Genomic DNA, 22,606 nt, shown 5'->3' with positions numbered 1-22,606 from the left:
GGAATGGCGTTTCAGTCTTTTAACGGGAATAAAACATCGTTTTGCATGTGCTATCATGTTGCAGAGGAAAAATTTAGGACCTCCACTCACAGGAGCTATTTTGCTGTTCTCATCTGGTTTCTTCAGGCTATACGGGTCACTTTTTGCCTGTACAGCCTCCCCCCTGTTAAGGTTATTACGAGAAGACAGAACAACCCCCATACCCTCGAGCCCCATTTCGGGTAGGACCCAACACCACACGCTTACTGCGGCTCCCCTCAGTGCCCCGGGCGGGGGGCCGCCATGGCGGGGCCGGGCCGGGTTGGGGCGGGCCGGGGCGGGCGGGCGGAGCTCCGGCACGGAAGCGGCGGCGGCGGAGGCTGCCGGGAAGGGCGGGGAGCTGCGAGCCGCCGGCCGTGGCGGCGGCGGAGCTTCCCCCGGGGCCGCCTCGGAGAAGGGGGAGCCCCGCACGACGCCCTCCAGCCCCCGGTCGGCGGGTGCTGCCGCAGCCGGGCCCAGCCGAGCCGCCGCCGCCGCCATGCACGACGCCTTCGAGCATGTGCCGATCCTGGAGAAGCTGCCGCTGCAGATCGACTGCCTGGCGGCCTGGGGTGAGCCTCCCCCGGCTTCCCGGCCCGAAACGCTGCCGGCTCTCCTTGGCTCTCCTTCCTTGGGGCCGCTGGGCTGCGGCGGTGGGGTGGCTGCCGCCGGCAGGCCTGGGTGCGGGGAGCGCGGCCGCTTCGGCGCCGAAGAAAACCCGTAGTCTGTTTTTGCCTGATTTTTATTTCCTAAACGCGTTGAGAGCTTGGTTTGGATCCAGTTTATGTGCGTTAGTGTTCTCTAAATGTAGGGATTGTGGTGTGGGGCCTGTCGGGTGAGGTGTTTGTTGGTCAGGTGATGGCAGCCACCGGTTTGCTCGCAGCGCTGAGGCTTCTCCAGGCGCTTGAGCTGTTTCCAGCAGACGTGCCACAGTGGGACAAAACTGGAGATAAAAACCCCCACACGTTGTGGAATCGTCAGCCTTTCATCTGTCTGAAAAACAGCACTGTAACGTTAATAAAGCTGCCGGGTTTGATCGTGAATTGTTTGGAGTTACATAGAGGAGGAGATGTGAAGATCACTTATTTTTGTGTTGAGGTTTTAATCTTTATCTTTTTGAAGGCGCTTATTTTGCCAAAGCAAAAAGGAACCAAAACCCACAGGCCCGTGACAGCAGGGTTGCATAAAAAGGTTTAATTTTGGCTTTAAAACCCTTCCCTCAACTAATGGAAGGGAGGGCTTTCAGGAAACAAAACTTGATTAAAATACAAGTGTCTTTGGTAGTGAGGAGGTACTAGCTGTAGAAATAAATATTTGTATATACTTTTTTACTATATGATCTTAAGCAAGGAGGAAAATTTTCAGTCAGATTTTGAGACCTGATAAAGATATACTTTTTGCATGCTGTAAATGCTGTAAATTCCAAGTCTGAAACTTTGCCAGGGTTTGTATGTAAACGGGTTTGGTTCTCTTTTATAAATCTTAACGTGACTGTTGGTTGTCCAAGCAATTCAAATGCAATTTAAGCAAAGCTGCCACAGTTGCTTCAGGCATAGCTGACTATTTCAGAAAGTTCTTATAAAAAACTTCATTCCTAAAAAAGAAAAAACAAAAGAAGACAGAAATCCTTGTTTGTCTTCCTGACAGTTGTTACGTAGCAGTGTTCCACTCTGGGACTTTGTCTGAAGAATAGATTATTTCCTCTCTTGATTGTACAAAAGATACAATTGCTTTTATCTTTACAGTCATATGAATAAGCAAGATGTGATGTCTTGGCTGCAGCCTCTGTTTTACTGTTTGATTTTTGTCCATCATTTCCTGAGAATGCAAGCTGCTATCTAGCACTTGCACTGGTGAGATGGTGGGAGACTTGTGTGTAGTCACCACATGAAGTCCTCTTTGGCTTTTGAGCCATGAGGTGCTCTGATAAACACTGCTTAGCCAAGAAAGTCTTTGCTGGTACTGATTAGACTCTTTTCTTCCTACTCTTTTTAGAGGAATGGCTCCTTGTTGGTACCAAACAAGGGCATCTTCTTCTTTACAGGATCAAGAAAGACATGGGTAAGTTCATTTTAAGTATGTCATGAAAAGTTTTTTATTTTATTTTTATTTCATGCACTTTAGATGTTGCTGTTATGTTACCACAAATATGTTCAATTGCTGATTTTTCCTACCTAGAGTTTAAAGAATATTTGTGCAGGATCTTTGATAGAAGCGTACATACCGTTTATAAGGTGTTTGGGAAGGATAGCTGGTCAGCCTGTTGCCTGCATTAAAGCATGCTTTAAATAAGGTCTCCAGACCTTCTCTTTGCAGGGTTAGTGTAATTTCTGTGAATACAGTACTCATTGTGCATAAACATGCAGAAAAGCAGACAGTGTGCTAGTTGTCAGAAGTCTGATGCTTGTCATCTGTTAATAAAAGACTGGATTAGTAAACAAGTGAAAGAGCAGCTTTATTCAGTAGGCCCATCAGCATCATGGGATGGGAGAGAAGGAGCCCTCCTACCTATTTCTGTTATGTATTTACTCTTCTTTCTCCCTCTTAGACAGTTATAAGTGTTCATAGTCTATTCTGGAGATGCCACAAAGAGCACTATTATATTTGAAACTTAATTAAAATTGATTTTCACTAGATGGATTTGTATTTTTGCAATATCTGCTATTATGTAGAAACTCGTGTTATTGAACACAGTAATGTAGTCTAGTGTGGGACAGCAGAGGAAGAAAAGAAACATCTCTGTCCAAGTTCATCAGCTCTTAGAAAGACACTCATTTGTAGCTACTTGGATTCTTGAGACTGAATTCAGATTGTTTTTTTTCTGAAACTTGTAGGCCATCTATTCCAATCAGAACATGCTAGTCTTGAGTTGCTAGTGTCTTATCTCACATGGTAAATTTCTCCCCCTTTTTTGCATCAGTGCCAGGAGAGGTTTTGTCATCAGAAAGTGTCTGTAAGTCTTTATCCATAAAACTCCTTTTAAACCCTTGTGGTGTAATGTTTATTCCTTGTCTACTTTGCAGTGCTGTGTTCCCTAGCAATTTAAGTTTCTGATACTTGATTGGTGTGGATACATTCTTTACGGGTATCTTTGTATCTATGGGTTTCAAAACAAATAACAAATTTTGTAATCTAAAATCCCAGCAAGGCAAAATCATTACTGTTGATGAGATTCTCAGACAAGCACAGGTAGCATAATTTTAATTTTCACCTGATTGTGTAGAAGACCTTCTGATGCATTTAGCTGTTAAGATAAAGATAGCCAAGATATTTCAAAGAGTCATTCTTCAAGTGGCCAAGTTTACTTTCACAATTCTTTATGATCTATTCAGTGTTAGATTTTATTTGGTCATAAATGTAAGGGGAACTTCAGTTTACATACTGTCTTAAATCTTTTTGGTAGGTTGCAATAGGTTTGAAGTGACACTAGAGAAATCCAACAAGAACTTCTCAAAAAAGATTCAGCAGGTAGGAAATACCATTTTCTTGGAAAAGTTTTCCAGTGTTTTCAGCCAAGAAATGAAATCTCAAATGTATGACTTGAGTCTGTGCTAAGCTTAAAAAAAATCCTGAAAATATAAATTCTTTTAGGGGTAGCACAGCTTGGTGTTTTTGCCCACTGTCTTCCCATAATAACAATATGTTTGGTTTGTTTGTTAGAGCAGAAATGTTGGGATGTAGGGGTTTATTTCTGGCTTTTATGGAAATGCTGTTGTTTGCAGTAAGTCTTCATCTACTCTTGACTGAGAATATTTATAAAATTTATGGTAATATACCAACAGACTGCAATACTTAATTTGACTCTTGGATGTAATGTGGCAATGTGAATATAATTCCTGTTACCTGGAATTCAGAACTGAAGTATCTGCTCATCTACTACCAGTCTCACCGCTATTTGATTTTTTTTTTTTTTTGGAAGAAGTTGGCTCATTGATTGTATTGATACTCAGGAAAGGATTTATATCAAAAAAGATTATGCAGCCTCTTGCAGTAATGCTTGTGCATGTGTTCAGAGGTACACCTGTACTGGTAATATACCCTATACTACAACGTTTTCTATTAGCTTAGGTTACAAGCTCTATGTCCTACTTGAAAAATTGGGTGTAAGTGAAAGGGGTTGCAGTAATCTAGGAGGAAGGTTGTGTGCAGATAGCTGCCTTGCTGTTTTTATTATTTTGAGAGTACATGAGAGTAAGATGTATTTTCTTAATCTATAATCAGGTTTCTTTCAGAGGGTTGGTTTATGAATGGAACCACTAATTAGAATTTTTTATTTCAGATTCATGTTGTTTCTCAGTTTAAAATTCTGGTCAGTCTGTTAGGTAAGTAAAGAAAAGGTTGCAGTATTTAGTGAGCTCTTGTTGGTGCAACATATGGCCAAATAATTGCATTCCTTCCGCACATACATAGTACTCCAGTTTTTGGAAAGTCATTGTCTGGTATTCAGGCTTTTTCACCTTGCAGAGGAAGCATTATGCAGCTTAGAATGAGAAGCAGCTTTGCTTGTTGCAAGCCAACTTGGAGAACAAAGTATCAACAACAAGTTTTGTGATTAAAAATGAAAAAAATATAAACTAAATTGTGTGTGTGTATATATATAAATGTACGTATATTGGTGTATATATACACATAAATATGATAGGTGCCAAAACTTGTGTTGTCCAAACTTGCTTCTGTATAAAAATTACCTGAGATGTATTGTGCCAAATTTAGCTTATTTGCAGATAGTGATCTTTTACCCTCCCTTGGAAGATCTAAATTTGCTTGTCTTTGGCTTCTGTTTAGCCTTATGATCTTCCTATGTCTTTTTTTTGCCTATGTTGCTACTCCCTTCTTTATGGTCTCCAAGTCCCGGCACTTCCGACTCCAGCATGCGTAGATTTCTGCTGCCTGCGTCCTCGTGCGTACAAAAACTTGACCACAGCATCCTCCATTTGCAACTACTCACTTCCTACTAATTTCAGGAGCCAGTTCAAAATGGTCTTTGTTCATACAATCTCCCATCATGAACTTGCTCTTGTCTGGTCTGTTTGCTGTCTCCCACTCTCGCTTCCTCTGCTTGCTTAGCACCTGTTCTCAGTTCCTTTGTGTAATTTTAGCAGAATTGGTATTAGTCTTCTCTTCTGCATGTACTGGTTTGTCTTTCTGTGCCTCAGCACTTTTCAGATTTTGGGAAAATGTTCCTTTTCCTTTCTTGGAGCTCTTAATTTCTCTCACAAGTTCTTCTTTTTATGTAAACGTAAACTGTGTAATTTGTTTGAATTAGCAATGAGCTCAATGCATGTTAAATATTGAAAAATAATTGGAATTTTGTTTAAAACAGAAAATAACATTTATGTCCACGACCTGTTGACATTTCAACAAATCACTACAGTTTCCAAGGCAAAAGGTGCATCTCTCTTCACTTGTGATCTTCAGGTAAGAGGAGGAACACAGTGGTACAGATATCCTTACCACTTTGTAATAAGGGTACCTTTTTATGTTGCTGTGTAGATTTCGTTCATTAATTTTGTGTAACTTACAAGCTCCTTCGTGCTTCTTAAAATAAGTACATAACAGATGTTGAAGCATTCCTTATGGCAACGAACGGAGGCCCCATAATCTTCATCCTCTGTTCTGTTACATATCTTCCTCTGTCTGTTGTGCTTGTAGCCTTGAACCTCCTAATAGAAAACTTGAAGGCATTTTTGTCCTGTGGTAACTTTGAAGGTGTCTTTTTTTCTGAAAGGTCCTCTTGAATATAAAAGGCATTCCCATCCCTTAAATTGTTGGTGAACTAGGTCACAGTGGTTGCCTACAGCAAGGATCTCTATCACTATATTGCATTTTTGTTAAGCTGCATTGGCCCAAGGACTCCCAGGGCAGTTATGGTAGATTCAGGCCATAAAATGGTTTGATGAGGTATATCTATTCTCTGTTAATACGTTAGTGTTAATTGAGTGACTTATTTTTATCTAACTGACTTTCTCAGCCTACTTGTGTTATTCAGAAATCTTGTTTATAATGCGCTCTTCATCAGTACCTTTATCTCTTTGCACCATGGGAAGCTTATTATTAAGTATTTTCTAGTAAGAACTTAGAGCTTCCTAGGTGTTAAAACTAGTGATGTCTTTTGAAGCACATTTAAATCTGGTCATTCCAAAATGCCCTACTGTTTGTGTGTATAGGCACTTAACTTTACTAGTGTTTCTTGTCAGGAATCTTCAGTCAGGGTGGAATATAAAAGATGGCTATTAATGTTTTTATCAGTGTAACACATTCTTTGCATTGCTTCATTTCCTCCCCTTTCCTATACTGCACAGAGTTCAAGCTGTTTATCCTGGTCTTCAGGGCTGGTCTGATAGCTCTCGACGTATCTTCTGTTTGCACGTTTGTCTTTTGTGCTCTTTTTATTTTTTTGTTCTTGTATTTCCTTGGTGTTGCAATTCCTGCCATCTAACCAAAGTTCATTCTTAGATACCCTGCTTGCCTTCTCTCTGTTTCCATGTTTAGGGAATCCCCTTCTGGTGTGGGTGAACAAAGCCACTTGTCAGCTGACAGCCTTGTTGCAGGCTGAGGAGTCACTGGGGTTTGTTATCTTCTTTGCCTTCTAGTATTAATGAGTTTAGGTCTGTATTTTCATAGCATTCAGATACAGGGGAAGAGGTGCTGAGAATGTGTGTGGCAGTGAGGAAGAAGCTACAACTTTATTTTTGGAAGGACAGAGAGTTCCATGAACTACAGGTGAGTTGGACTGTTTCTATAGTCTAGCATGCTTCAGCAAGGACTCTACTACTTTTTGTGGAATCCCTACTAGAGGCACTACTGACTTAGAGCATTGAGTCCTGTTGGTTTTGCAGTGACTTAACAAAACAGCAGCGTGTAAAAGTACAAATACAGGATTTAAGTCACAGTTCATGGCATTAATGCAGTTTCATGAATTGAGTCAAAGGCTGTGTTCTATAGTGTGCTTGTAAGTTAGTGAAATGCATTAGCAAGCAGCCTTTATAAATATATACCTGTCAATACCTCTGTGGAAGTGGGTCCTAAGTGAGAAGGTAGTTGCTTACAACAAGCACAGAGAACTGCACTTCTGAATACTACAGTGATAAAGATAATTCTTTAAATATTTCTGTTGCTTATTCAGCTATGCTGCTTTTCTAGCACTTACACAGCTGACTCGCAGCACACCTTTTATCTGCGTGTGAATCTGGTCTGTTAGTTGAGTACTGTTATTCCTTGACCAGCAGAAGTCAGGTGTATGTGTGCTGGGGAACACTATGTCAACAACAGTGCTGTCTGTTACACTCTGTCATTCGATTTTTCTCTTGTAACTACCATTTTGACTTGTTTTCCCCAGGGGGACTTCAGTGTACCTGATGTACCCAAGTCTATGGCCTGGTGTGAAAATTCTATCTGCGTAGGTTTTAAGAGGGACTACTATCTGATACGGGTAAGAATGGGTTTTAGAATAAAAAAGGAGATTTGAATAGCAGTAGGCACTGTGTAGGATGCTTCAGTGTTCAAGAATTTAGCTGGTAGATGATATGAAAAACAGTATTTGGTGTTCTTGTTTTATGCATTTTTGGAAATGGCAATCTAAATATGTACTCTTTAAACTGAAGTTTTGTCGGGAAGTGATCTCTGCTTTGTCACTGTTGGATGTAGTGTTTGAAGCTCTTGCAGGAAAAAGACATCAGAAAAGATTTTTTGGTTGGGCAGCAGTCTTTGTAAACTCTGCTTGCATTTTATCTAGTGTTTTAAGGAAGAACTTACCTTTAAAATGACAGAAAGGCAAATAATTTCTTATCTGGGACAAAGAGCAACTTAACTTTTTTTTTTTTTTTGATTCTCTTTCTGAATCATGGCAGTTTCTCTTTGAAAATCTCTAAATTTTCTGTTGTTAATTTAGTGTTATGGTCTCCATTTACGCTTCATATGATAGCTATAGTCCATTCATTTTATGCCTTTAGAACTGGCTTGTGCTTATATTACAGGAAAATGAGATGAGGATGAGGTGTACCAAATGTACAATCACAACTCTGTTTTTTAGTTGATAGGAAAACGATGTAGCAATTTTACAGGCATTTTAAGCTGATATTAATGATGGAAGCGGTGCCTTTCTGTATCCCTCTTGTAGATTTTGATTCCTGCTGTTTTAATGGTAAAAGTGTTTGTGCAGCTGCTCAAGGAACTGGAGTAGAGAATTGCTGTCGAAGTGTCTACTTCTGGTTGGATCTGCTGCTTGTCCAGCCCATTACTGAATAGCTTCATTTCACGAAATATGCATTAAAAATACTCGTGCTTTTATGGAATTGTTTTCTGCTGGCTAGCTGGTAACTTTTATAGGAGTGCTTGACTTGTAATGCTGGAGTTGAGGGAGGAAGATTCTCCATTTTGGCAGCAGTGAGTTGTTAGATGAACTCATGAAACATCTCTTTGAATTTCTGGTTGTTTCTTTTGGTTTTGAGTGTGTGTGTGTGGGGGGTGGTTGAGTTCAGTTCCCTGAACAGTGTATGGCCTGAAGAATAAGAAGATAGGGCAGGGAAAAGGTCTGGAGAGTTTGCTTTACTTTTAGTTTGTTTCTTATGTGGCAGTGTTTACTCATGCTAGAAATCAAACAATGTTAAAGTTTGATTAAATCTTGCAGTTACACCAAGAGGTGTTTGGACCTCTTAGTGATGTTTAGCGATGCTAGACATTTTATCTGCCTTTATAATCTCTGTGCTCAGCTACTGCCATGATAATAGGGATATGTCACCTCAGACATAAGAGCAATAATTCTTTATTTCTAAATGATGTATAATTAAGAGAAATGTTGATATACAGAAAATACTGTTGTTAGCGTTTAAAATTGCAATTGTCTTGTTACTGTTTAATCTGAGTTCTGAATCTTTCTACTAGGTATGGATTTTTTTTTTTACTTTCAGGTACTTGCTGTTCTGCATGTTGGAAATGGTTATTTTTAACAACATATTTTCTGTTTTCTTTATTATCTTAGGTGGATGGAAAAGGATCCATCAAAGAACTGTTTCCAACGGGGAAGCAGTTGGAACCACTGGTTGCCCCTGTGGCAGATGGAAAAGTTGCAGTTGGTCAAGATGATCTAACTGTTGTGCTCAATGAAGAAGGGGTCTGTACCCAGAAGTGTGCCTTGAATTGGACAGATATTCCTATAGCCATGGGTGAGAATTAGCAGTAATTTTTTTGTCTCTTTCCTGCTTTGGAAGTGATAAAATTGTTGCATTCCTGGTGTTTAGAAACTAGCTGGGTTTGGAGTGTGACAACTGGTTTCTAAAGTATTAGAAATTGTACTTTCCAGCTGTGGAGGGTTCTATTTGTTTATTTTTGTTTGTTCCCCTTTTTTGCTTCTAGTCTGCTTGCCTGATTCCTTCTTGAAAAACAGGCATTATTGCCTATTCCTTCACAGGAACAAGATTTGGAATGGAAGGCAGTGTGTTAAAGCATTGTAGTTTTTGTGGGTACCTGAGTGCCACAGAAATTATGTATTTTGAAAGATGAACAAAAAGCCTTGTTAGCAACTTGCTGTCAGCCTTGGGCATTGACTTCTGTTGTTAATAAGCAAAAAAGGCATGCATTTCAAGTAGAGGGAAAAAAAAAAAAAGGAAGCCTTGCTTTGCTTCAAGAGAGAACAATTAACTTATATTTTCACCTGCTTTGCCAATAGAGCACCAGCCTCCCTACATCATTGCTGTTCTGCCGAGGTATGTGGAGATCCGCACGTTTGAACCCCGACTGCTGGTACAGAGTATTGAGCTACAGAGACCACGCTTCATCACCTCTGGAGGGTATTAAGTAGAGCATGATTGCTTTTTTTGGGCTGTCTGTATGTGTGGTAGCATGCTGAAAAACTGAGAGAGGAGCTCTTCTGACTCCCCTGGCTTGAGTAGCAGCATTGAAGCAGTCTGTTGTTATTTATGAACAGAAAGGTGGGTGCTGTACTTTAAGGAGCATACTGTACAGTTGTGCATCTTTGTGAATATCTGATTACTGGAGATATTTCTGCTCCATTCTGCTTTGCAATATTGCTTAAGTTGCCTTTGTGTCTGATTGATACGTGCATGTATTAACCAGGATTATTTTTATGAGTATTGCTCCTTTCTCGATGCTGGAACTTAGTAACTGACCTTTTGACTTCTTTGCAGGACAAATATTATATATGTGGCAAGTAATCACTTTGTTTGGCGGCTCATCCCAGTGTCCATAGCCACACAGATCCAGCAACTTCTTCAGGATAAACAATTTGAGTTGGCTTTGCAGTTGGCAGTAAGTACTCAAAATTCTTTGGGTTCGAAGTGAAATGACTGGGAATTATTGTAATAGTTACTCCTGAAACAGTAATTTCTTAGAGATGCCGAAACAGTATGTTTAATTACATTGCTCTTGCAGTTGTAGGTTTTTCTGGTTTCCAAAAACTTCCCTAGAGCTACACTAAAATGAATTAATTGCATTTTGTGTTGCTAACTGGAAAAAAAAATTGAAAAGGCAAATGATGACATACTTGCTGTGATACAGAAAGTATTTAGATATCCAGAAGTAGCTTTCAAACCTTTCAGGTTATCTCACTGACACAATGAATGTAGTACATGAAAATCAGTATCAGAGGTGTTCACTTTGGAAGATTATCTTTCTCTGATTATGTCAGGCTTCTGGATTTCATAATCTCTCCAAAATATAATACTCCTGTTATTTCTTTAGAGCTTTTCTTATCATTTGTGATGCCCCAAAGTTTTTAATGTTTATCAATTTGTGTGTAGGAAATGAAAGATGATTCAGATAGTGAGAAGCGACAACAAATACACCACATCAAGAACCTCTTTGCCTTCAACCTCTTCTGTCAGAAGCGCTTTGATGAATCCATGCAAGTTTTTGCCAAACTTGGTACAGGTAAATGCTTGGGTTGGCCTTAAGATTACTTGAGTTAGGAGAGATGAAATGAAGCTCAAAAGTCATTGTGTGTTTGGGTTCTATTTTAAAATAGTATTGTCTTGTGCAGACCGGTCTTCTTGTGAATGGAAAGTAGCCTACACAGCTTTTTTGCTTTTTATACTGGTTATAGTATTTAACTTGAAGAAACTGAAGTAAATTAATGTAAAACATGAATTTGCCCTTTGTGCAGGGTGTAGTTGGTAACATTTTCTGCAGTGTATATGGCATGTACAGACCCTTAAAGCTTAGGGTTTCAACAGCTGTCAAAAGTCATCTCGTATTTTAGAATTGAAAATGAGTAACTTCTGTAGATCTGCTACACCTTCTTCTCTAACCATGCTGAGGACCCTCAGCCCTTTTTCCTGTTCAATGGACTAAGCTACCAAAGCCAGGAAACTTTTCTGTGATTTTTGGAAGTCAAAATGGTCTCTGATGGTATTTCTCTTGTTTGTACTAATTGGAAGACCACCTGAAGACTGGACTGTACCATAGAATAGTGCTTAAGACTGATACTCTTTGTTGACAGCACATCCCTTGTGCATTTAAATGTAGAACTTTTATGTTCCTTGGTGATGCTTAACATCATACTTAGTTTTCAAAACTACATTGGAAAAGAAGGACTTAGAACTTGAAATACTTGGAGCATAAATTAGAGGACAGTAATTCTGAATTTGTTTAAACTCCGTGAGAATGGATGCTAAATAGTGCAGATGGTGCCATTCAGTTCATGTTTCAAAAGCCCAGTAAATCTTTTCTTAAAACATTGCTTGTTCTTAGAAATCCTGTCCTACTGTCAGAGTTGTTAGTGCTGGGATTCGGCAAGAAGAGCAGTAAAAGGATTATAATGGATTGTCTTCAGTGTGTGCCAAGAGTACAGGTTGAAACTTGTTCTGCTTGGACTTTAAAACAGTCTTTCTCTTGCTGCTTTTGCCTTATTAGCTTCTTTTTCATAATAAGCAAGTTGTGTTACCTGAAACCTCGTGGACATGCAAGTTGACAACCACTCTGTTGAAAAGCTAACTGTACTTGAAGGCCAATTTACATTTAAGAGTTGGCAAAAATAGTATGTTATGTATGACTACTAATACTAGTTATTTTTTGCTTAGATCCCACTCATGTGATGGGTCTGTATCCTGACCTCCTGCCCACAGATTACAGGAAACAGCTACAGTATCCCAACCCCCTGCCAGGGCTCTCAGGGGCAGAGCTGGAGAAGGCACATTTAGCTCTGATAGACTACCTAACTCAAGTGAGTGCTATATCTGTTCTTAGAGCAGGATTATTCAGGTATAGTGTATTTGTCTGGGTAGCTTTGTGCAGGAAGCAGTATGCCTACTCCAGCTCTGTCAGACTAGCCTTAATAGGCTGTCTTCATGGCTGGAAATTCTATGGCAGCAGCTCCTGAGAAAGTGGGGAAATTGGAAGATGTGAGGTATTACACAGATATGTGAGAGACATGTGACTTTCGTGAGGTCTGGGTAAAACTTACTCATGGACTAGATCCAAATGTGAATCTAGTATTTTATTTTCAGTAGCCTTTCAAAAAGGACTTGGGCTCTTCATCTTTTCATCTTTTTTTTTTTATTTAATGATTTTTATGGAGGGCACTCTGTCCAGGAGATGGGTCAAAAGCATGAATTTAGAAGTGGAACAGGAGGTAGTGGGTACAATAGCTTCTTGTCATTTTCTTGCAACTGGACTCTGACTTGTTCTGTTGCCGTTCTTACAAGACAAAGGAAGCTTGTGTTTTAAGGAGCATATTTTTTACATATAGTAATTCAAATTGTAGGTTGTCCTCCAAATGTTTTAAGTGTCTACTGATTTCTCTAAAATGTCTCTGTTCAGGTTAACTGTTTCCTTCTGATGATTTTCTGGAGACTTCACACACCTTACAAAAGTATAAATTTGCAAAACAAATGTACACACCTAAATGATGTGGGGAAAGTGTTGAATAGTTAGAAATAATAAAAATTCTTCAGGAACTGATTGATAAAATGAGTTATTAAATATAATTTATTTTTACTTGTTGGGATATATTTGTTGGGGTGGAATGGAGAAATTCATGGCCTTTCCATGTTAAAACTTGATTTTACGTCCTCCAGAAAAGAAGTCAACTGGTAAAGAAGCTAAATGATTCTGACCATCAATCCAGTACTTCGCCCCTCATGGAAGGAACACCCACAATCAAATCCAAAAAGAAGCTGCTACAAATTATTGATACCACACTATTGAAGTGTTACCTCCATGTGAGTTTTTGCCTGGCTTAAAGGTCATCCCTATAAAATGTATTGATATTTTAGAATGAAAAATTTGAGGAGGAGGATAAGGAGGTAATTTCAAAATTCTCACACAACCGTTTTGCTTTGGTTTAAAAATGATCTGGGAGTCTTTGCTAGTTCCCTCATTGGTCAGGAGGCAGTTTCATGAAACAAAGCAGCTGCATCTGTTTTGGGTGGCTGCATCTGCCTCGTCAATGTGTTTTGAAGTTTTGAGAAATGCTTATCGTGTTGTCTTTACTGTTAAATGCAGAAGGCTGTGATCTTTGTGAACAATGTTTTCCAAAGTAGGCTTCCATTCTAGAAAGGGAATATAGCTGTGATGTATTGTTTTTCTTCTATTCCGACAAATTCTGAATGGAAATTTTTAAGGATGAGGCTTGACCTAAAATATTAAGCTATTTAACTAAAATGTTAAGCTATTTAACATTTTAGTTAAATAAATGTGCTTCTTGTGCTGTTTCTATTGTTTTAACTCACTTCGTGTGCTATGAGTTTAGGAGGAGCATGTTAGAAGTATGATTGAATGCTCCCTTTTTGCTTGCAGACAAATGTAGCACTTGTGGCACCCTTGCTACGTCTGGAGAACAATCACTGCCATATTGAGGAGAGTGAGCATGTACTAAAGAAAGCACATAAATACAGTGAGCTGATAATACTGTATGAGAAGAAAGGTTTGCATGAGAAAGGTAGGTATGATGTTGGGTTGGGGAGAAGAGAGAAGGGGTAGGAGGAGGTACTCCCTAGTCCTGAGTCTTTATTACCAGCCCACTGAAGGTAATTTTCCTCAAGAGGGCTTGTTTCTGGGTCTGTCTTGTGATGAAATATATCTTAGATCCCATTACCTGTATGACCTGTGTGTTTACAACGAAGCCTTTTTGTGCTCAGGTAGCCTAATGTGAAATGTATCTTGTTTTGTGATTCAATTTGGAATGATACTCATCGTTGCAAAGGAATTAATCTTTTTGTTTATCTGAAAGCATTACAGGTACTGGTGGATCAGTCAAAGAAAGCCAACTCACCTTTGAAGGGTCATGAGAGGACAGTGCAATATCTGCAGCATTTGGGTAAATGATGGAGACCATTGTTTCTGTGAAGATGTTAACTATTCACGGCTTTGGTTATTTTACTGTTCAGCAACTTTATAGATACTATCAAGCTAAAGGACACCCCTGTCATCTAGTCTGTTTTCTTACATAATGCAAACTTTAAGTATTAAGTTCAGGTGTGTCCTGTTCAAACTTGAGTGTCTTAATAGAGCACATTCCTTATTTCTGATTTAAAAAAAAATATAAAAAAAAATCATACGTAGAGAATATGACATAGTATTTCGTCTTTTATTCCAGTGTTGATTTGCCATCACTGACTAAGTCTGACTTCTAGATTAGGTTTTTCATCTGAAAATCTAATTGCTAGCTGCTGTTCTGTTTTTTTTTTCCACTGCTTAGATGAAGAATCCTGTATGAAGTTTTTGTTTTCTGTGCGTAGAGAAATCTAGGTTATGGTTTAACAGTTCAAGTTGCTGTTCACAGCATCATAGTAACAATTTGCTTGGTTGACTGTTCATCAGCAAAACCAAAAAAGGCCTTAGAAGTTCACAATGATGAGAATAGTCCCCTCTCATCCAATTATATTATTTATTTCTAATGTATCACGGTACTAGTAAAGCAGACAGAACCATCCAGAGTGATTTATGAAGGATTTATCTCCTAGTCTTAAATTATTGACAAAATTTGATATTACTTATTACTTAGTATTACTTTCAAGAACTCTTGCTGGCTCTTGTTAGCAACATGTTTTTTCAATGGTAAACATTATTTACCTTGACACTGAGACCTTTCCCATTTATGCCATGTCTCTTACATTACACTACTTATTCACTGGTGCAATTTGCTAATGCCACTCATCTCTTAGACAATGAGGTGCATATGCAACATTCAGATTATAGCCTTACAAAAAAAACTTCTGTTTTTTTTTTTTTTTTAAAGGATTGTCATTTTGATAAATTCATCTTGATGCACCTATGTCAGCTGTTCATTTACTACTTATTATGAAAGTGTTTGACCCTCTGCTACAGAAGACATTAGACTGAAAGTCTGAAGGAAATTACACAAAAGTATAGTGTTTTTGTACCCTAATAAAAATAAATGGCTGATGTTCGTAAGGGAAAATATTTGTGAAGAGATTCAGACAACAGAGCTAGGTTTTGGTCTGACTTGTATAAATTCTGTGGTGCTTAGAATTTGACAGTGTCATTACTTGTTCGTGTTTGAACTCATGTTTGCGAAGTAATGAAATTGTCTTTAACCTGAAATGTGATTTCCTTGATGATAGAGGAGAAAACAAAAAAGGATTTTTCTGTAAATGAAGATTTGCTAGCTCTGAAAGCATCTTCTTGTGTTGTGAGTAGGTACGTCTTCAGAAATTTAACACTGAGCATTGCTAATTCTTGTGTTCCAGGCACAGAGAACTTGCACTTAGTATTTTCTTACTCTGTCTGGGTGTTAAGAGATTTTCCTGAAGATGGACTGAAGGTAAGTTTGGCTTTAACGAGTACGTTGTCATTGAGATTCCTAGTACAGTGTATGATTTAAGAATCCATGTGTTAACATTAAATCCAGCGTAGTGTATAAATGGTATTGTCTGTGTTCAGTATTGTAGTATGCTTATCTGTAGATAGAGCAGGACAGCTGTTCAGTTTTTCTTCTGTTTCTTCCATTCATCGAATACCTTACCTTGTAATAAGCGTAATAACCCTTACATTTGATACAACATTTAATGTTTTTGATATCACGCTTTTTGTAAAAGAGCCTAAATTAATATTTAAATGTCAAATATTAATTTGCCTTTCTAACTTTTCTTTGACTTCCTGTATTTAGGAGGTGCTGGGCACTGTAAAAGATAAGTGTTAGCTAGGGCAGAAATGGGGATGTTTGTTAACCCTTTCAGATGTGACACAGCTTCTAGGTGCCTAAATAAGCTGCTCAGGTGGTTTTTTTTTTGGTGTACTGTGGGCTTCAGTGCCTCAGAGAAAATACACTGTAACATTTAAGAGATGTGTGTGTATTTATATATATATATAAAATATATTTATTTTCTGTGAATATATTTTTATTTTACAGATATTTACAGAAGATCTCCCTGAAGTGGAAGCTTTGCCACGAGATAAAGTGCTCAGTTTCTTGATAGAAAACTTCAAAAGTTTGGCTATTCCTTATCTGGTAAGAACTCAGTGTACTACGTTTAGTATGTGTTCCATGTAAGTCTTCAGTTCTCAAGGTGTTGGAGGATGATGCTGTCTTGGAGAATTGTAGCTTTGCCGTAAGTTGTACAGAGAAAAATAATTAACAGCAAATAGAATATGACTTAAAATATGAAATCTTGAAGTCGAGCTTGGTAAAGGCAATCTTGGAATTGTTGCTTGCTTTTAATAAATTACTTTCCAGAGGAAGTATCTTTAACTGAACCTAAACGTGTATTTACAGGAACACATCATTCATGTGTGGGAAGAAATTGGTGCAGACTTTCACAATTGTCTGATCCAGCTGTACTGTGAGAAAGTGCAGGGCTTAATGAAAGAATATCTCCATTCTTTACCTGCAGGTATGTTTAGTATTTTCTAGTGGAAAAAACAGGGGATGGGACAGTGCAGGGAAGCCTCCATAGTGTATTGCTCTAAGCCTGCACTATTAATACCCATACGCTAGGGAAGATATGCTAAACGCTGTGAAGGAACTGGAACAATGGAAGTTGTGGGTTTATAAGAGAGTCTGGTTTCTTGCCTCCCTAGAAATGTGAAAGAACTTAGTTACACTTTGTTCATGGTTAAGTGAAATGTTAGCTACTGCTTGCTTTATTCTTCATGGTAACGGCAGGGGGAGGGTGTTGAATAATAATGTATCGTCTAAATAGCCACTGGTTAATATGTTTTAGGGAGCTGAAGTCGTTTCTCAGGTGTACTTGATTCTTATTCCATATAGCAGATTCATTAGAATGTAGGTCCTTGTAATTTTGTTTCTATCTTCTGTTGTGTATTAGCGTAGTGAAATAGTTGTAATACATTAGCTGATATTTCTTTATTTCATACAGACAAAACTCCAGTGCCTGCTGGGGAGGAAGGAGGAGACTTGGGGGATTACCGGAAAAAACTTCTTCTTTTTTTGGAGAAGTCTAGCTGTTATGAACCTAGTCGACTAATTAGTGACTTTCCCTTTGATGGTGAGTTCAGTTTCCATAGACTAACTAAATTGCTTTTCTTGTATTTTACAGCAAAACCTCCTAAGTTATTATAGAATCATTGTAACTGGAAACAGAAGATGGCTAGGTCTGTTGTAAATCACTGGTGTGTATACTTGCTGTGGTTTTGCTGGCAGAATTGTGTTTCTGGTCTCTGCAGGTTTCCTTTAAGTGACATCCTAATACATTGTGGCATCTCCTATCACTTACATATTTAGCCTGAATTTTAGGTGAGCTTGAGTAGCTCAACAGATCTGAAGTTTATTGTATCCTAAGATTACTGAAGAATTCATAAAATGTTACTGTTTCTAGTGTATAGTATACTTATTATAACTTCAGTCTATGCTTAGACTATACTTTATGTTTCCTTCTGTTAATGTGGTCGGTAATGGAAGTAATGGACCTTTTGCTCTCATTTTTCTATGTAGCTTTTGACTAGACTTCCATGCTATCTCACTAGGTCTTCTAGAAGAACGTGCTCTGCTCTTGGGTCGTATGGGGAAGCACGAGCAAGCTCTGTTTATTTATGTTCATATTTTGAAGGACACCAACATGGCCGAAAAGTAAGGATGCTCTTTTTTTCCCCCCCTTTTTTTTTTAATGGGTTAGTTTGCTCACTGTGCTGCAAATAGGTTGTATAGCAAAATGTTGCTGTATGTGGAGTGTGTGTGTTGTAAGCCTTCAGGATCTTCTGTTTCCATGTTTTCCTGAGTTTCATGCTCTTTAGGTATCTGTTGATTACAAATAATGGCATCATCCCCTTGAGGATTACCTTCCTGTCACTGTACTTTAGTCTAGAGCAATATGACTGTCATTAATGAGTTGTTTGTTTCTGCCTTGTCAGATGCATCTTTCCACTGGTCTTTAGTTTGTGAATGTGTATGTTGCTTTGCTTCCCTGCTCTTGTGATTGAGATTGACTATCCCAGATGCAAAGTTAAGTACCTTCAGTTTGACACAGCCCTCCAGTAAAGGTGCATCTTTTTTGCTGGATCCATTGTGTCAGGGAACCTTCAAAGTGAATCTGAAGTATTTAACTGAAAATAAAACTAACCAGCACTGACAGATGTGTTTGAAAAGCGGGGACTGTTCAGCATAGCTTCTTTTGAAGTTAGTTTCATGAAATGGCTGTTACAGGACATTCAACTGTAGCATATAGTGGTACACTAATGGACACCTTTTCCTTGTGATTCAGATGCAATCACACTGTCTTTTTTTTTTTTTTAATGCAATTAAATTTAGTTTCTGTATAAAATCTTTCTAAGTTGATTGGAAGTGTGAAACTTGCACAAAACCTCTCTTTTCTCAGCATTGTCACACAAAGCACACAGTGTTACGTGACCTGGTCCAATTGATCAGAATTGAAAGTATGGTCACCTCATGTGTATGACCTCAGCATTCAAGCATTTAAATATTAACTTCTCTGGAATGATCCTTTGGGTTCTAAAGCTTGTCCCTACATTTTACATAATTCTTCTCTGTTCTAGCTACTGCCATAAACATTACGACAGAAACAAAGATGGCAACAAAGATGTAAGTAGCTTTATCTTTACAGTATTCCCTTTTCTGTGTTAGACTGTTCGTGCCATGTTAGGGAATTTAAAGATTTTGCTCTGTATAGACTTCAGAGTTTTTTAGGTGGATAGGAAACTCTATGTATAAGCTTTTGGAAGTTAGGATTTACTAGCTTTCACTGATTTTTATTTTCTGTTGTGAGTGTTACCATATCATTTGAATTGAGCATATATTCTGTAGAAAATTTCTTCTGGAATTCAGACGAAAACCTACTGTGTTCCTATTACAGTTACATTTACACACAAGTTAAAAATCAATGACATTGCTTTCTAAAGATGCGTGTGTTACGTAAGATAAATGAGGAAGGTGTGTTTAAAAAAAAATACTACTTTCATAGAAAAACTTGAGCATAGAATGTAAGTCTTAAAAGGCTTTGAACATCTTTGGTACTTTTTTTTGTAGTTTTAAGATGAACGCTGTTTAAATGACCATTTTAGAGTTTTGAATGGAGTAGGTACAGCTTCATGAGTACTGTCTCTGGGTTCTACTAGTATTGTCGGTTGTGGATGAGTGCAATGGTTTCACAAACTTTCCTTTTGTGTGAAACAGGTCTATCTATCCCTTCTCCGGATGTATCTCTCCCCACCTAGTGTTCATTGCCTAGGGCCAATCAAGATGGAAGTGCTGGAGCCTCAAGCCAATCTGCAGGCTGCTCTGCAGGTGTTGGAGCTGCATCACAGCAAACTGGATACCACCAAGGTAACAAAGACTCAGTGTCTGTACTGTTGTTAGAAGATACTGGAGTAGGCATGTGAACAGACTAATGCTGTCAAAGCTAAGTGTGTCAACTTCTATTTTGTTCTCTATTCCTTTAAAATTTATCCTAATTAAGGTTATTTTGCTTTAGGCAATAAACCTTCTACCAGCAAATACACAGATTAGTGAGATTCGAATCTTCCTAGAGAAAGTCCTTGAAGAAAATGCCCAGAAAAAGAGATTCAATCAAGTACTCAAGAATCTTCTCCATGCTGAATTTCTGAGGGTAAGTACCTACCATCCGTCATATATTGGAATGGTGTTTAAAGCTGATGCTCAGTATTAAACCAACTATTCCTTAAACGGGGTGTGTGTCCTCTAGATGGTGCTGTAGTTCACTTGAAATTAGTGGATGTGTACAAGATAGAATTAAAGTACCCTTTTCAGGGTATGTCAAGTGCATTCATTTTAGTTTGGATGGGGCTTGTGCCTTTGTGAGTCCCTGGACTCACTGTGCTCTGATGTGCTTTGCAGGATGATCTCAGAGCATGGACTGGATTTCTTTCAAATAAACTGAACCAGATGGTGCACTTAAAGTTGCCTGAACGTCCCTTGAATGGTTTGAATGCTTTAATCTGCAGATCAGACTATGTCAAAGAAAAATCCTGGAATATGTATAATGTGGATTTGGGTCTCTGCTCTACAGAACTGCTTCTTTTGTAGCATACAACTTGCTAATAAAGATATAGCCACTGAAAATCAAATGTTTTGACAGTTTTCAGTTTCACCAGGCTAGAAAGGAACTGTAGCATGGCATTGCTTTTTGATAAAGTTTTTACTTGTCCTATAGGTCCAGGAGGAGCGAATTTTGCATCAGCAAGTAAAGTGCATAATTACAGAGGAGAAGGTCTGCACTGTATGTAAAAAGAAGATAGGCAACAGGTAAGAGAGCATGTGCCTTAGAGTTTGGAAAACAGAATTGAATATGAATCTGTATACTTAAAGTAAGAATGTTGCAAAACTCAATGTGCATATATATAGAGAGAGAACAGCACTATGAGGAAGAAATTTGAGGAATGTTCAAATTAAAAAATTATATCACTCAATGGCTGGGAAAACATCAAAGTTCAGTCAGTGAAGTTTATTGCAAGAGTTTTAATCCTAATTTCAATAAAGCGGAATAAAATGCCTTGAGAAATTCTTAAAACATTTTACTTTGCAATTCTAGAAGGGAAAAAGTCACTTCCCATACTGAATTTGGAATGTTCTGTAAGAACACTGCCTACTACCTGCTTTTTACCTAGAATTAAGGAGGATGATGTAAAGAATCTCAAATGAGGATGTATGTGGAATTGCTCTTTATATAGCTTTGTGGTTCCCTAGCTGATTACTGCTTGTAGTCTAATAATAATCTTATGTAAAAGTAGAACTAATTCACTTAATACCTGTATGCCAATAACTATTCTTCTGCTATACGCTATTCAATAATTATGGGTTGGTATAGAAGATAAATTTTAGTTGTGTTTTTTCTCTTTTTTGTTTGAAACTCCATTGGAATGCCACACAATCAGTTTATTCATTCTTGTTGATTTGAACCATTGTGGTATATCAGTAGCATTCACAATGATAGGGAATGATTCTTTTTACAAAACATATTAATGAATATAGGTCTGAATATACTTACTGTTGTGCATATTCAGGTTTGTCACTAGTGTGTAGCTTGTAGTATCAGAATTTAAGTTTGCATATGCAGTATTGGTTTGTTTGTCTAGAATTTTTCTAATGCAGTAAAGTTCAGTAAGGCTTTGAAGGGCATGTTTGGGAAAACTGTTCATATTTACTGTTGATTTTTGTGTTCTGTTTTTTTTTTTCAGTGCATTTGCCCGATACCCTAATGCAATAGTTGTGCATTATTTCTGCTCCAAAGAAGTTAACACATTGGACACCTGACCTTGTCATGTTCCATAATACCAACACTCATGCAATTCCGAAGTGACGGCTTAAGAAGTTGATACTTCTGAGATTTTTGAGGCTTGTTTCTAGGTTCTCTTACACTGGGTAGAAGTAATTTATATCTATGGACTGACTGTACCTATCTGGCTGTATTGATTTACTAGAAATTGACTTTAACCATGTCATTATCGTGCTGGAAACTACATTGGACCTCTCCGATGAAGAATAGAAACTGATCAGCAGTGAGCTTTGTAATGCACTCCAACCTTGTGAGTTAACAGACAGTTGTAGGGTGTTCACAAGTCAAGCTTTATTATAAAGCTTACCTCATTGGAGTAACAACATTGTGATTTGGTCTTATATGTAAATAGTTCTTCAAAAAAATAAAATTCCTTTGAAGTCTTTGCAGCTGTATCAGCATTGCATGGAGATCACCAGGTGTTTAGCATAGAGAAGGTTTCTGTGCCTATTTCTTGACCTAGACAATAATTTTATTTTTCATCCCAGTAATGGGAATACTTAAATGCTGGCCAAAGGAATGTTTTTATTGATGTTCAGTGTTATCACCTGATCTTCTGATGAACAGAATTTCCACAACAGGTTGTCAGGCAAATAGGAGATGCCACTGGTGAGCTGCTTTTTTTTTTTTTTAAACAAACAACAAACAAACACAAACTTTAGTTTGAGAGCTGTAAATTTAATTAACTTCTGTGCTGTTTGCACTGCACTGCATGGTCACTCTTAGCATCTCTGGAAGCTCAGCAACTGTTCTAAGTTCACATCTGCACTCATACCAAAAAGTGAAGAACATCCTGTAAAGCAACTTTTCAAGGGATTGAACTACAGTTATTGCTTGAGCTTCTAGACTACACTTGTGATGTGTGTGTATATAAAGTTCTTCAGTCCCTGGTTCACTTGCCAGCA

General features: G+C 38.2%; 1 protein-coding gene across 4 annotated transcripts; it reads left to right on the top strand.

The window, feature by feature from the left end:
• Positions 1–347: 347 nt before the first annotated feature.
• On the top strand, positions 348–22,087 carry VPS39 (VPS39 subunit of HOPS complex). 4 transcript variants are annotated; one of them, XM_068683972.1, is made up of 26 exons: positions 348–590; positions 2,014–2,079; positions 3,422–3,486; positions 4,298–4,340; positions 4,868–4,918; positions 5,342–5,436; positions 6,643–6,741; positions 7,358–7,450; positions 8,999–9,182; positions 9,686–9,806; positions 10,164–10,284; positions 10,776–10,905; positions 12,054–12,196; positions 13,050–13,193; positions 13,771–13,912; positions 14,204–14,290; positions 15,684–15,757; positions 16,346–16,444; positions 16,709–16,826; positions 17,313–17,441; positions 17,920–18,022; positions 18,946–18,991; positions 19,583–19,732; positions 19,881–20,015; positions 20,580–20,671; positions 21,604–22,087. In XM_068683972.1, the coding sequence occupies exons 1-26, from the start codon at positions 518–520 to the stop codon at positions 21,677–21,679; spliced, it is 2,679 nt and encodes an 892-aa protein (XP_068540073.1). In that variant the 5' UTR covers positions 348–517; the 3' UTR covers positions 21,680–22,087. The 4 variants fall into 4 exon arrangements, with proteins under 4 accessions (XP_068540073.1, XP_068540075.1, XP_068540074.1 ...); XM_068683974.1 differs by lacking the exon at positions 3,422–3,486; XM_068683973.1 differs by lacking the exon at positions 4,868–4,918.
• The last annotated feature ends 519 nt before the right edge of the window (positions 22,088–22,606 follow it).

Source organism: Anas acuta, chromosome 5 (genome assembly GCF_963932015.1).
Source record: "Anas acuta chromosome 5, bAnaAcu1.1, whole genome shotgun sequence".
Lineage (NCBI taxonomy): Eukaryota > Metazoa > Chordata > Aves > Anseriformes > Anatidae > Anas > Anas acuta.
Note: the sequence above shows the minus strand (reverse complement) of the source record. Positions and strands in the feature narration are given on the sequence as shown.